General features: G+C 41.6%; 1 protein-coding gene across 3 annotated transcripts in view; it reads left to right on the top strand.

Annotated features, from left to right (window-relative positions):
• Nucleotides 1–14107, top strand: part of Htt (huntingtin) — a 148969-nt gene that overhangs the window by 46454 nt on the left and 88408 nt on the right. For all 3 annotated transcript variants that reach the window (NM_024357.5, XM_087582725.1, XM_087582724.1), the window contains 9 exon segments: nucleotides 3970–4050; nucleotides 5153–5496; nucleotides 10178–10304; nucleotides 10732–10850; nucleotides 11702–11813; nucleotides 12002–12139; nucleotides 12881–13039; nucleotides 13132–13229; nucleotides 13777–13916. In NM_024357.5, the coding sequence (NP_077333.2) occupies nucleotides 3970–4050; nucleotides 5153–5496; nucleotides 10178–10304; nucleotides 10732–10850; nucleotides 11702–11813; nucleotides 12002–12139; nucleotides 12881–13039; nucleotides 13132–13229; nucleotides 13777–13916 (1318 nt within the window).

Below are 14107 nucleotides of genomic sequence, written 5' to 3'. Positions count from 1 at the left end.
AGAAAATCAACAGGATAGATAAACCCTTAGCCAGACTAACCGGAGGACACAGAGAGTGTGTCCAAATTAAGAAAATCAGAAATGAAAAGGGAGACATAACTACAGAATCAGAGGAAATTCAAAAAAATCATCAGATCTTACTACAAAAGCCTATATTCAACAAAACTTGAAAATCTGCAGGAAAATGGACAATTTCCTAGACATATACCAGGTACCGAAGTTAAATCAGGAACAGATAAACCAGTTAAACAACCCCATAACTCCTAATGAAATAGAAGCAGTCATTAAAGGTCTCCCAACCGAAAAGAGCCCAGGTCCAGACGGGTTTAGTGCAGAATTCTATCAGACCTTCATAGAAGACCTCATACCAATACTATCCAAACTAATCCACAAAATTGAATCAGATGGAGTACTACTGAATTCCTTCTATGAAGCCACACTTACTCTTATACCTAAACCACACAAAGACCCAACAAAGAAAGAGAACTTCAGACCAATTTCCCTTATGAATGTCGATGCAAAAATACTCAATAAGATACTGGCAAACCGAATCCAAGAGCACATCAAAACAATCATCCACCATGATCAAGTAGGCTTTATCCCAGGCATGCAGGGATGGTTTAATATATGGAAAACCATCAATGTGATCCATTATGTAAACAAACTGAAAGAACAAAACCACATGATCATTTTATTAGATGCTGAGAAAGCATTTGACAAAATTCAACACCCCTTCATGATAAAAGTCCTGGAAAGAATTGGAATTCAAGGCCCATACCTAAACATAGTAAAAGCCATATACAGCAAACCAGTTGCTAACATTAAACTAAATGGAGAGAAACTTGAAGCAATCCCACTAAAATCAGGGACTAGACAAGGCTGCCCACTCTCTCCCTACTTATTCAATATAGTTCTTGAAGTTCTAGCCAGAGCAATCAGACAACAAAAGGAGATCAAAGGGATACAGATCGGAAAAGAAGAGGTCAAAATATCACTATTTGCAGATGACATGATAGTATATTTAAGTGATCCCAAAAGTTCCACCAGAGAACTACTAAAGCTGATAAACAACTTCAGCAAAGTAGCTGGGTATAAAATTAACTCAAATCAGTAGCCTTCCTCTACACAACAGAGAAACAAGCCGAGAAAGAAATTAAGGAAATGACACCCTTCATAATAGTCCCAAATAATATAAAGTACCTCATTGTGACTTTAACCAAGCAAGTAAAAGATCTATACAATAAGAACTTCAAGCCTCTGAAGAAAGAAGTTGAAGAAGACCTCAGAAGATGGAAAGATCTCCCATGCTCATGGATTGGCAGGATTAATATAGTAAAAATGGCCATTTTACCAAAAGTGATCTACAGATTCAATGCAATCCCCATCAAAATACCAACCCAATTCTTCAAAGAGTTAGACAGAACAATTTGCGAATTCATCTGGAATAACAAAAAACCCAGGATAGCTAAAACTATCCTCAACAATAAAAGGACTTCAGGGGGAATCACTTTCCCTGAACTCAAGTAGGAAGAGCAATAGTGATAAAAACTGCATGGTATTGGTACAGAGACAGACAAATAGAACAATGGAATAGAATTGAAGACCCAGAAATGAACCCACACACCTGTGGTCACTTGATTTTTGACAAAGGAGCCAAAACCATCCAATGTAAAAAGATAGCATTTTCAGCAAATGGTGCTGGTTCAACTGGAGGTCAACATGTAGAAGAATGCAGATCGATCCATGCTTATCACCCTGTACAAAGCTTAAGTCCAAGTTGATCAAGGACCTCCACATCAAACCAGATACACTCAAACTAATAGAAGAAAAACTCGGCAATCATCTCGAACACATGGGCACTGGAAAAAATTTCCTGAACAAAACACCAATGGCTTATGCTCTAAGATAAAGAATCGACAAATGGGATCTCACAAAACTGCAAAGCTTCGGTAAGGCAAAGGACACTGTGGTTAGGACAAAATGGCAACCAACAGATTGGGAAAAGATCTTTACCAATCCTTCAACAGATAGAGGGCTTATATCCAAAATATACGGAGAACTCATGAAGTTAGACCGCAGGGAGACAAATAACCCTATTAAAAAATGGGGTTCAGAGCTGAACAAAGAATTCACAGCTGAGGAATGCCGAATGGCTAAGAAACACCTAAAGAAATGTTCAACATCTTTAGTCATAAGGGAAATGCAAATCAAAACAACCCTGAGATTTCACCTCACACCAGTGAGAATGGCTAAGATCAAAAACTCAGGTGACAGCAGATGCTGGCGAGGATGTGGAGAAAGAGGAACACTCCTCCATTGTTGGTGGGATTGCAGACTGGTACAACCATTCTGGAAATCAGTCTGGGGGTTCCTCAGAAAATTGGACATTGAACTACCTGAGGACCCAACTGTACCTCTTTGGCATATACCCAAAAGATGCCCCAACATATAAAAAAAGACACGTGCTCCACTATGTTCATCGCATCCTTATTTATAATAGCCAGAAGCTGGAAAGAACCCAGATGCCCTTCAACAGAGAATATCATCCTGAATGAGGTAACCCAATCACAGAAAGCACACATGCACTCATTGATAAGTGGCTATTAGCTCAAATGCTTGAATTACCCTAGATGCACAGAACACATGAAACTGAAGACGGATGATCAAAATGCGAATGCTTCACTCCTTCTTTAAAAGGGGAACAAGAATACCCTTGTCAGGGAATAGAGTGGCAAAGATTAAAACAGAGACAGAAGGAACACCCATTCAGATCCTGCCCCACATGTGGCCCATACATATACAGCCACCCAATTAGACAAGGTGGATGAAGCAAAGAAGTGCAGACTGACAGGAGCCAGATGTAGATCGCTCCTGAGAGACACAGCCAGAATACAGCAAATACAGAGGTGAATGCCAGCAGCAAACCACTGAACTGAGAACAGGACCCCCATTGAAGGCATCAGAAAAAGGACTGGAAGAGCTTGAAGGGGCTCGAGACCCCATATGAACAACAATGACAAGCAACCAGAGCTTCCAGGGACTAAGCCACTACCCAAAGACTATGCATGGACTGACCCTGGACTCTGACCTCATAGGTAGCAATGAATAGCCTAGTAAGAGCACCAGTGGAAGGGGAAGCCCTGGGTCCTGCTAAGACTGAACCCCCAGTGAACGTGATTGTTGGGGGCCGGGCGGCAATGGGGGGAGGATGGGGAGGGGAACACCCATAAAGTAGGGGAGGGGGAGGGGCTAGGGGGATGTTGGCCCAGAAACTGGGAAAGGGAATAACATTTGAAATGTAAATAAGAAATACTCAAGTTAATAAAAAAATAAATAAAAGAAAGAAATGTAAATAAAAATACCCAATTTAATAAAGATGGAAAATTTTTAAAAAAAAGAGTTTGATATACAACTTTGTATTTGCTATGATATTCCAATAAAATATGTATACTCCAAGGCCTGACTGATAGAATTGGACCTTTTTAGCCATAAGCTACTCATTCATTTAATAAGCAATAGTAAATTATTTAACTGCAATAGTAATCTAAATCAATGAAAAGTTATTTTGTGGTATAGTTCAGTAGGAATTACGTCTGCCTCCCTTCTCTAGTAGACTTACTGCTTTTGCAATATTCTAAAAGTCACTCTTTTTTCCATTTAACATGGTAGTGATATAATACATGTTGGATAAATCATATTAGGGTAAATTAAATATGCCTTTGATTTTCAGTTCAGAATGTATGCTTGTTCGATGTTTGTTTGTTATGAGTCACTATGTAGCTTTGGTTTGGACTAAATAAAACTCACTGTGTAGATGTGGCTGACCTCAAACTCATAGATATTTGCATGACTTCTTTCTGTCTCCTGAGTGCTGGGAGTAAGTGTGTACCGTCACCCCTGACTATTTGACCTAAAGAAAACATTATTTTTAGCAAAATTAAAGAGGAATGTTGCTGTATTATTTACTAGGCAAAGTGCTCTTAGGAGAGGAAGAAGCCTTGGAGGATGACTCGGAGTCCAGGTCAGATGTCAGCAGCTCAGCCTTTGCAGGTACTTGCTGTCCTCTTGGTCCAGGAGCTGCCAGTGCTGGCCTTCATTTATTATCTGCCATCCTGTGTCCCTTTCAGCACCTCAGCCTGAACACAGCATTGAGGGGCATGGGTGGCTTGCTCAGAAAGTGGCTTTTATAATTCAGCTGCTTTTATACTGTTCACTCTAAATGCGTTTGCTATGTGCTTTTCTTGTTTTAGGATATTCAGAAACTGATTTATTACCCTGGAGTGTATCTTTTTGGTAGTGGATGGTAGATGGAAGTTCACAAGATAAAGAAATCACAGAACAAACACTTTGGCTTGCTTAGACCAGTGTAAAACTCAAGTGCCTGTGACCCAGTGCCTTCATCAGGAGCCACTGATGAGCCACTTCATGGTTTTGAAGTTATTTTCGTTTTATATTTAAGGTTTTATTTTATAAAACAAACCGTCCTATCAGCATTCTGAAAGCACAGTATTATTGGTACAATCTCACTGTTCCAACCTTAAGCACCTTTCATTTCCTCTAATACAAATCAACAACTTTTTTTTTGCAAGGCCTTCCAAACATTTAAGGTTGAATAAATGTTAAATATTGGACTTTGCTATTATTCGAATGGGCACTGAAGTGATTTTGATCTCACATAGTGTTTGTAAGAGGGAATTTTAAAATTAAACTAAGGAAAGGTGGCGTGTGTTCCTCCTACAGGAGGCTAGGATTAGAGTGGTGATGAGCAGGACTTGGAAGAAGGCAAGCCTGTCCTGAAGGTGCTGTGCTCACTAGTGTTCTGTTGTTGCTTACTTAGAGTTCCTGGGAGTCTGCCTGTGTCCCTGCCCCAGCCGCTTCTGAGTTACACACATTCTATGTATGGCTTTAGAGATGCATTTAGAACTGTAACTTGTGTTTTGTGATGCAACACATTTAAAATATTCATAGCCATGAAGAATTTGCTTTTTCCAACCAGCTCCACTGTGCTGCTTGACCTTTCTTCACTATGCTCCATGATGTACAAAAGTTAGAACATTCAGTACAGTGAACTTTTTGTCATTTTGCATACTTTTGATTCCCTAGCTACTATTTCCCCTGGCCATGTGACAACTGAGTTTCTCTGTGTCTCTAGCCTCTGTGAAGAGTGAGATTGGTGGAGAGCTCGCTGCTTCTTCTTCGGGTGTCTCCACTCCCGGTTCTGTAGGTCACGACATCATCACTGAGCAGCCTCGATCCCAGCACACACTTCAAGCAGACTCTGTGGATTTGTCAGGCTGTGACTTGACCAGTGCTGCTACTGATGGAGATGAGGAAGACATCTTGAGCCACAGCTCCAGCCAGTTCAGTGCTGTTCCATCCGACCCTGCCATGGACCTGAATGATGGGACCCAGGCCTCCTCACCCATCAGTGACAGTTCTCAGACCACCACTGAAGGACCTGATTCAGCTGTGACTCCTTCTGACAGTTCTGAAATTGTGAGTGGGCAGAGGGCGCCCTGGTTCTTTTGTCTTCTGAGCTTATTCTTGGAGGCCCACACTTGGACCCTCCTGCTCAGTTTTCTGTCTTAATACACATATTAGTAAGAGGTCCCCAGCTCAGATGCTGAACAAAGAACTCGGTCTTGTTGGATGCCTTCCCTGAAGAAATTGCCTAGTATCTTTTGTGTTGAGCTATAGAGATTGAAATCAAGTTACTTAAATGTACTTTGTACACATGACATTTTTAATACCTGATTAGACCTGTTTGAATAACTACTTTAAAATTTTCAGGAGCTTGCTATTGAAAGTGTCTGTGGTCTTAGTGAAATGTTGGTGGTGATATTGGTACTCTGTATTACTTTAGCACTTTCTGACCTCTCAGTGTACTTCACCACAGTCCATTTAAAAGTAGTGCGTATGTCCGTCTCTGTGATGTCTGAGGTCATGGACAGGAGTCACCTCAAAGATTGTATAATCAGAAAGTTTGGTGCACATGTATGCTGAACTGTGGGGTATTTTTGTTTGTTTTGTTTTGTTTTTTTATGTTTCTGAAACAGTCCTAGCCCAGGCTGACTTTAAATTTGAGATCTACCTGCCTTAGCTTTGGACTGTTGGGAACATGGGCAGCATTTGTGAGAATTTTTTAATGGCTGAATAATATTCCATTGTATGGCTAGACTACATTTTGTTCATCCTTCCATCTGTTAGCAAACATGTGGGTTACCATCCCATTTTAACAGTTATAAACAAGGGCACTGTGAGCATAGATCTGCAAATATCTCTGAGACTCTCCTTCAATTCTTTTGTCTACATATAAAAGTGGAATAGTTTGTTCATCCAATTTTAAGTGTATATAATTAAATGTTTAGCTACTGTAGAATATGCATATATATACTATAGAGTGTAATATTCTGTATAGAATATATATTATATAATACATAAAGTATATGTTCTATATAGAACTGATAGATAGATAGATAGATAGATAGATAGATAGATAGATAGATAGATAGATAGATAGATAGATAGATAATTTTTTGAGATAGGGTTTCTTTGTATAATAGCCCTGGGTGTCCTCAACTCGATTTGTAGACCAGGCTAATTGAACTCAAAGAGATCCACCTGCCTCTCCTTCCCAAGTACTGGGATTAAAGGCATGAGCTACCACATCCAGCCTAGAATATATTTTATTAAGACTATGGTAGGATATTTTGGCTTGCTTCTAAATTTTATATTGTACCAGGCATTTCTGAAATATAAATGAAATACTGAAATGGATGCAAAACACTGAATTCAAGTCAGAAATGAGTATATGTTGTATCCACAGGAGCTAGGGTGATGTGTCCAGTAAGTTGCTTCCACACAAGCGTGAATTTGGATCTGCTGTTAGAAGCTGGGCCTTATGACCACACACTTTTGTAATCCTCGCTCTGGGGAGGTAGAGACAGGCTTGCTCCTAGCTAATCTATCCCAAATGGGAGAGCTCCAGGTTCACTGAGAAACCTTGACCCAAAAATATAGTAGAGAACAACTAACTGAGTACAGCACGTGACCTCTTGCCTCCACATCCATGCTTATAAGTATGCATACACTCACTGTTCATTTGTGTCCTCTGTCTCTCCCTCTCTCCCTCTCTGTCTCTCTGTCTCTCTCTCTCTCTCTCATGCACACACACACACACACACACACACACACACACACACACACACAGAGTCTTAATTCAGGTTTTATGCTGTGACGAGACACCACAATCAAGGCAGATCTTTCTTTTAAGATTGATTTATTTAGTTACATGAGTATCCTTGCATCTTCAGACACCAGAAGAGTGCATCAGTTCCAATTACAGATGGATGTGAGCCACCATGTGCTTGCTGGGAATTAAAATCAGAACCTCTGGAAGAGTAGGCAGTGCTCATCTCTCCAGCCCTGACCAAGGCAGCTCTTAAGAAGGAAACATTTAATTGGCTTACAGTTTCAGAGGTTCAGTTCCTTATCATGGCAGGGATCACTGCAGCATGCAGGCACATGTGGTGCTAAAGGAGGCAAGAGTTACATCTTGATTTATAGGCATCAGAAGGAGACTGACTTTCCACGTGGGACAGAGCATAAATATAGGAGACTTCAAAGGCTTCCCCCAGAGTTACACAACAATACCATACTCACCTCCTAATAGTGCCACTCACTCCTCATGAGCCAATTATTCAAATATGGCTCTATGGGGGCCATACCTATTCAAACCACCACACAGCACACATGTATATTCTCTCTCTTTTTCTCCCTCTCTCTGTTCCTCTGTCTCTGTCTTACTCTCACACATTCACACACAAAATGACTGCACATCTCTGACCCTATTCTGCCTCTCCAGGTAGCTAACAGATGTTCCTTACGACATTGAGCTCCTCAGTTCAGTTGCTCAGCAGTTAGTCTGTGTTTGGAGAGACTGGGTAAGCCCACTGAAGGGAAGACAGTTTGGAAATCTAGTTCGGGTTGCTTTTGATTATATAGATTATTTGTCTTCTACTGGAAATTTTTGAATATGTTTTTCATGATGGAGGAAAATTATTTGTGTGTGTATGTTATATGAAGGTACTGAATACAAATCAGCATGCTTCCGATTTGCCCCTGTGCATATACACGTAGGGGCAGAACAGCATTTTGGGTATCTTCCTCTATCACTTTTGCCCTATTGCCTTGAGACAGGGTCTCTCAATGAACTAGAAGCTCACAGTTTTTTGTTACGCTGGCTGACCAATGAAGTTGCAGGACCTACCTGTCTGCTCACCTCTGACCCCAGCACTGAGGTTTATAGGCCTGTGCAAGTATGCCTAGGTTTTTACATGAGTTCTGGAGTTTTGAGTGCGGGGACTCATGCTTGCAGAACAAGTGCTGTTTCCCACTGGGCTTTCTTCCCAGCACCAGTCCACCTTATTTTATGAGACAGCTTCTTATACTGAACTTAGAGATTACGTTTTTGACTAGGCTGACTGGTCAACAAACCTTTGACCTACTTTATCCCAACCCCTAGAGCTCGGATGACAAATGTACAGTGTTCTATCTGGCATGCTTATACAGTGAGCATTTTATCCGCTGAGCCATATACCTATGGCTGCTATTGCTCAGCTCTTCAGGTAAATTACACAAGAGGTTTCAGATGGATGGTAAACATTCTTCAGTGTGGAATTGTTGATACAGAAATGCAGCTCTCACCTCAAAGGGGATAAGAGTAAGTTTATTCTGAAGCCAGATGTTAGTGATTGTGGCCCAAGATTACAGTTCAGATTATTCTAGTTTATGTGTTCTAATGTGGTGACAGCTTGGTAAAGTTTTTATAACACAAAAAAAGAAATAATGAGAGACAGAAAGACAGGAAGAGAGGAAGGAAAGTATAAATAAACCAAGATGCTTTTCAAGTACATTGGCGGGTATCTCAGATAGGCAGGGTGTAATAGATTGGGAAGATCTCTCTCAACTAATGGAAACTAGGGTTCTGTTTGTACATTCTATAGGATTTCTTAAACGTTAAAAAATGTTAGTTTAGTCGGGCATAGTGGCGCACACCTTTAATCTCAGCACTCAGGCAGAGCAAGTTGTGTCTCTGAGTTCCTGGCCACCCTGGTTTTCAAATTGAGTTCCAGGACAGCCAGTGGTGCACAGATAAAGCTTGTCTCAAACCAAATCAAACTAGACAAAACTATTCCAGACCAGACCAAACTAAACCAACCAACCAACCAACCAACCAACCAACCAGCCAACCAAGCAAAAGCTGATGTTCAGTTGCACACAGAAGATAATACATGGCTATCGAGGGTGTTAGAGATGCCCTTAGAAAGGCTGCAGTCAGTGTTCTCTTTTTCCATACCCTTGAGTTCTCGCTGGTTCCACCTTGCTATGCTTTCCAGGAACTTTTCTCTACAAGTCCGTCTGCACATATGAAGTATTTTTAAATTTAGTGCAGATAACCCATTGTTAGATTCTTATCTGGAAGCCTTATCTTTGTTTCTAACTACTCCCAGATCTACTTTCCACCTCTTTCCAACCTTATGTCTATTTTTTTTGAAGATTTTTTTAATATCAAAAAAGTTTACAGATAGAAATTTCTTTAGATTTTACAGAGCTATAAAAGCTTGGTATGACCTTTTCCTGGGGAGACAAAAAAATGTCTGATTACCACAGATAGGATACCAGTGACAGACTGAAGTAATGATTCCACCTAAGTTTAGTTTGACAAACCAATTCGCACAATTTTGCACTATTTAAAAGGAGCACAAGCTGTGGGCTACCTACCAGGGCACGGGCAGCTTGTAAACATCTATGCCATTGAAGAATATGTCTATCCCAGTCATCATTGACCACTTATGATGTATCCTTGGAAGGAGCAGGGTTCTACAGGCCTGTCCCCAGAATGTTACTTGCCTATCTTGTGCAGGCCTGGTGTAGATGATCACCCTGCCCAGGTGCCGTTCCACAGCAAAGCTTTTCTTAGCAAGGTATTGAAGAGCTTTTGCTTGTTGCTTTTCCACACGCATTTACCTGTGACCATTGAGTGAGTAATTGCCCTTTGCATCCTGTATGCATCACTGATGCTACATGGTTTTTGCATTCTACATGCTCAGCTCTGTTGGTGGTTTTCCTTCGTGTTGAAGGGCTTTCACCTGACAGTCCCCCTTTATCTGTACAGGTCTTAGATGGTGCTGACAGCCAGTATTTAGGCGTGCAGATAGGACAGCCACAGGAGGAAGACGAGGAGGAAGCTGCAGGTGTTCTTTCTGGTGAAGTCTCAGACGTTTTCAGAAACTCTTCTCTGGGTAAGTTCACTTCATGTGGTGGAAATGTTTCCAGCCTTAGACGTCTTTATCTTTTCTCGTTAGTCTGTTTGTTTTTGTTTCTCCAGACAGAGTTTCTTTGTGCAGCGTTAGCTGGCCTGGGACTTACTCTGTAGACCAAGCTGTCCTTGAACTTGAGAGATCTGCCAGCCTTTGCCATCCAAATGCTGAGATTAAAGGCTTAAACCCTGCCCAGCAGGACATTTTTATCTTTATTTCAAGAAGAAACCTTTTGGTATCATTTTTTAAATCGAAAATGGCATTAATTCTTATTTCAATTCAAGTTGAAAATGGCAATTTAGGTATAATCAGACTTAGATTTAAATTGTTAGCTGTACATTATCTCTGTGTGAATATATACGTGTTTTGATTGGACCTGTCACTTGGTTATGATTTCTATTTTTTAAAGCCCTTCAGCAGGCACACTTGTTGGAAAGAATGGGTCATAGCCGGCAGCCTTCTGACAGCAGTGTTGATAAGTTTGTTTCAAAAGATGAGGTTGCTGAAGCTGGGGACCCAGAAAGCAAGGTGAGCTTCATAGGAAGGGGCAGCTTGTGTGTGAGGGGCTGGAGTTCCCTGGCTTTGCCACTTTCACTTGTCCCTAGCCCAGCTCTGGGCTTACCCTTTCCCTTAGACACACTGGACACTCCCAGACCTCCGTCCTTTTTGGCCTCTCCAGGGATACCCAGATCTCAACAGTTGCATTAGTTCTTTCTCCAGAGACTCCTCCCTGCACAGATGTACCCTGGGCTGAGCTCTCCTGCCTGATAGCTGTGTTATTCGTTTGAGGCTGGATGCAGAGCTTTGCAGAGTTCTTAGTGTTGCTCACTCAACTGATTAGGACAACTCTGAATGTTGTTTGCCTTACATGCATGCACGTCTACTGTATTTACAGTCAACTTTAAATTCCTTGAGGTTGGGAATGCATTTCGTCATCTAATTATATCAGTCAAAATGACTTCCTTTGAGAGTGCTCTCCAGGTTGTTTTGTATCCTTCCAACCTCTGCGCTTCTCTGGCTTATTCCTTTGTCTAGTATCTTTTCGTTTATGTGTATGTTTTTGAGTGTTTTGAGACAGGGTCTCACTATATAGACTTGGTTGGCCTCGAACTCAGAGTTTTCAGTAGACGCTTGTGACTTGCCAATGTGAACAGCATTTCCTGAATGCTGTGTTTTAGCACCTTCTGCCCCATGAACCTTCTCCATACTAAGCTTGTCTCTTGTCACACCCGATGGCCCTGTGTTTTAGGGTGCCAACTGTGTTCTGTTTGAGACCAGCTATGGAGGTGCCCAAGTATAGGCATCTCTGTCTCTAGCACCCTGATGTGGTTTCTTTCTTGACTGACCTAGTGAATCAAATGTTTACTTCTCTGTTCTAGCCTTGCCGAATCAAAGGTGACATAGGACAGCCTAATGATGATGATTCTGCTCCTCTGGTACATTGTGTCCGTCTTTTATCCGCTTCCTTTTTGTTAACTGGCGAAAAGAAAGGTAAGCACAGCAGAGTAGACGCAGAGTTGAGGGGACACTTCCGGGTTCAGAAGTCAGCTTGTCGATCTGTTGGAATCTGGTTGTTGGGGTGAAGTTTACTTTCTATTTGTGCTGACAGAGGGAAAGAGTGAGAGGGGTTAGTCTCGTTTCATGGAGAAGGCTAAAGGGCCTGGGTGGTTCCTTTGCAGCACTGGTTCCAGACAGAGATGTGAGAGTCAGTGTGAAGGCCCTGGCCCTCAGCTGTATTGGTGCAGCTGTGGCCCTTCATCCAGAGTCGTTCTTCAGCAAACTCTACAAAGTACCTCTCAGTACCATGGAAAGTACTGGTATGTTGACAACTCACCTTTTTTCACCAGTTAATTTGTGCTAAAAGCTATCCCACAGTCTTGCCTTCTTTTGTCTTAGAGCAGTGAGTGTTTCTAGTTAGCTTACGTTTTCAGCTGTTAGAGCTGCAGATGTGCATGGTCGTGGTCTTAGTCTCATGACTCCCCTTATGCGTGTCTCCATACACAGGACCACATAGTTAATAAAGTAGACATCTGGAATTGTAAAAGTTATTTATACACAGACTCTATTTCTTCTTAAATCAGGAGCTGCATTGGTAAACTGCTCTGTGTTACATTTACCTGGGCCACATCCATATTCAGGCTAAGACCAGTTAGGACAACACCACACCCTGTTTGCTCTTGGACACAGTTGCTCTGGAGCACAAAGTATCTGCCACCTTCTTTCTTTCTTTGAGTGACAAGGCAAACCTATGTTATTAAGTTTAAAGTTAACAAATATATACTAGGTTGATTGTTTCTAATCTTTAGTTCCAAAAGAAATCTTGGAATTCAATTGATTTCAGTCCGACAACCTGGGATTACAATTTAGAAATTTTGACATATTGAGATAATTTCACCGTGATGACTCTAGAACCTGTAAACCCCAAACATTAGGACATTTTAGTCAGGGCCTTTACAGATGCAAAATGCTCCCTTTCCTCCTTTTCTGAGAATGAAGCTTCATTTGTAGTATAGATTTGATGGTGGAGAAGGCACAGACTGGGCCATTTGTGTCCACAGAGGAACAGTATGTCTCTGACATCCTGAACTACATCGATCATGGAGACCCTCAGGTGCGAGGAGCTACTGCCATTCTCTGTGGGACCCTTGTCTACTCCATCCTCAGCAGGTCCCGTCTCCGTGTTGGTGACTGGCTGGGCACCATCAGGGCCCTGACAGGTAATGGGACAGTTTGTTCTGCTGTCTTTTCTGGATACTATTCCCATGTTCATGTTTCTATAGAAGTATTTCTCGTTCATTTTTCTGGTTAGGAAATACATTTTCTCTGGTGGACTGCATTCCTTTACTGCAGAAAACTTTGAAGGATGAATCTTCTGTTACTTGCAAGTTGGCTTGTACAGCTGTGAGGGTGAGTACAGCCTTTTACACAAACTGTACCGTGCCTCGGTGAGCTTACCAGTGGTACAGTTAAGTTTGGAGCTTGATAGGTCACATTTCCATAAGCTGTCAACAGTTATTTTCAGGGATTTCCCATTTGGCTTTTGAAAAACCCTGCTATAGTATTAAAACTTATTAAAACGTTTAGTTTTAATTCTTGGAATCTTTATTTGAAACATTTCTTTCCCCTAAAGGTAGTGTTTAGAAATGTACCTTGCTATTTCAAAATATGAAATTTGTTGAATTTTTACAAATACTGTTTTAAGATGCTGGAATGCTGAGCAGCAATGAAATTATGGGTATTATTTAACTGACCTTTTGCTAAAAGACCCTTGGTTCCTCAAGTGACAGTGACATTTCCTATTCGCTGGATCATAAGTCATTGGCATAGCATTTTAAACTCAACCGTAACATTCTTGTTGCTGCTTAAAGAGAGACTAGCAGGGAACAGGTGCGTGCCGTTGAGTGTAGATGAGGTGTCTGATCCTGTGCCTTCTTCCGTGGGCTGGGGTTCTCAGCACTGTGTCCTGAGTCTTTGCAGCAGCAGCTACAGTGACTTGGGATTACAACTGCTTATTGACATGCTGCCTCTGAAGAACAGCTCCTACTGGCTGGTGAGGACTGAACTGCTGGAAACTCTTGCAGAGATTGATTTCAGGTATGGGAACCCAGTTCCGATTCAGAATTTCAAATTAAAACCAAAGGTCCCAAGGCCTCTGCGGTTGGCATGGCTGTTGTGTGTACTGCGAGTTCGGGTCACCCACGGTTTAGTTAGAATACATGTGATAAGGGGTTGGGGATATATAGCTCAGTGGTAGAGCACTTGCCTAGCAAGCGCAAGGCCCTGGG

The sequence above is a fragment of the Rattus norvegicus genome, chromosome 14, assembly GCF_021556685.1.
Source record: "Rattus norvegicus strain SHRSP/BbbUtx chromosome 14, alternate assembly SHRSP_T2T, whole genome shotgun sequence".
In the NCBI taxonomy this organism is placed as follows: Eukaryota; Metazoa; Chordata; class Mammalia; order Rodentia; family Muridae; genus Rattus; species Rattus norvegicus.
Note: the sequence above shows the minus strand (reverse complement) of the source record. Positions and strands in the feature narration are given on the sequence as shown.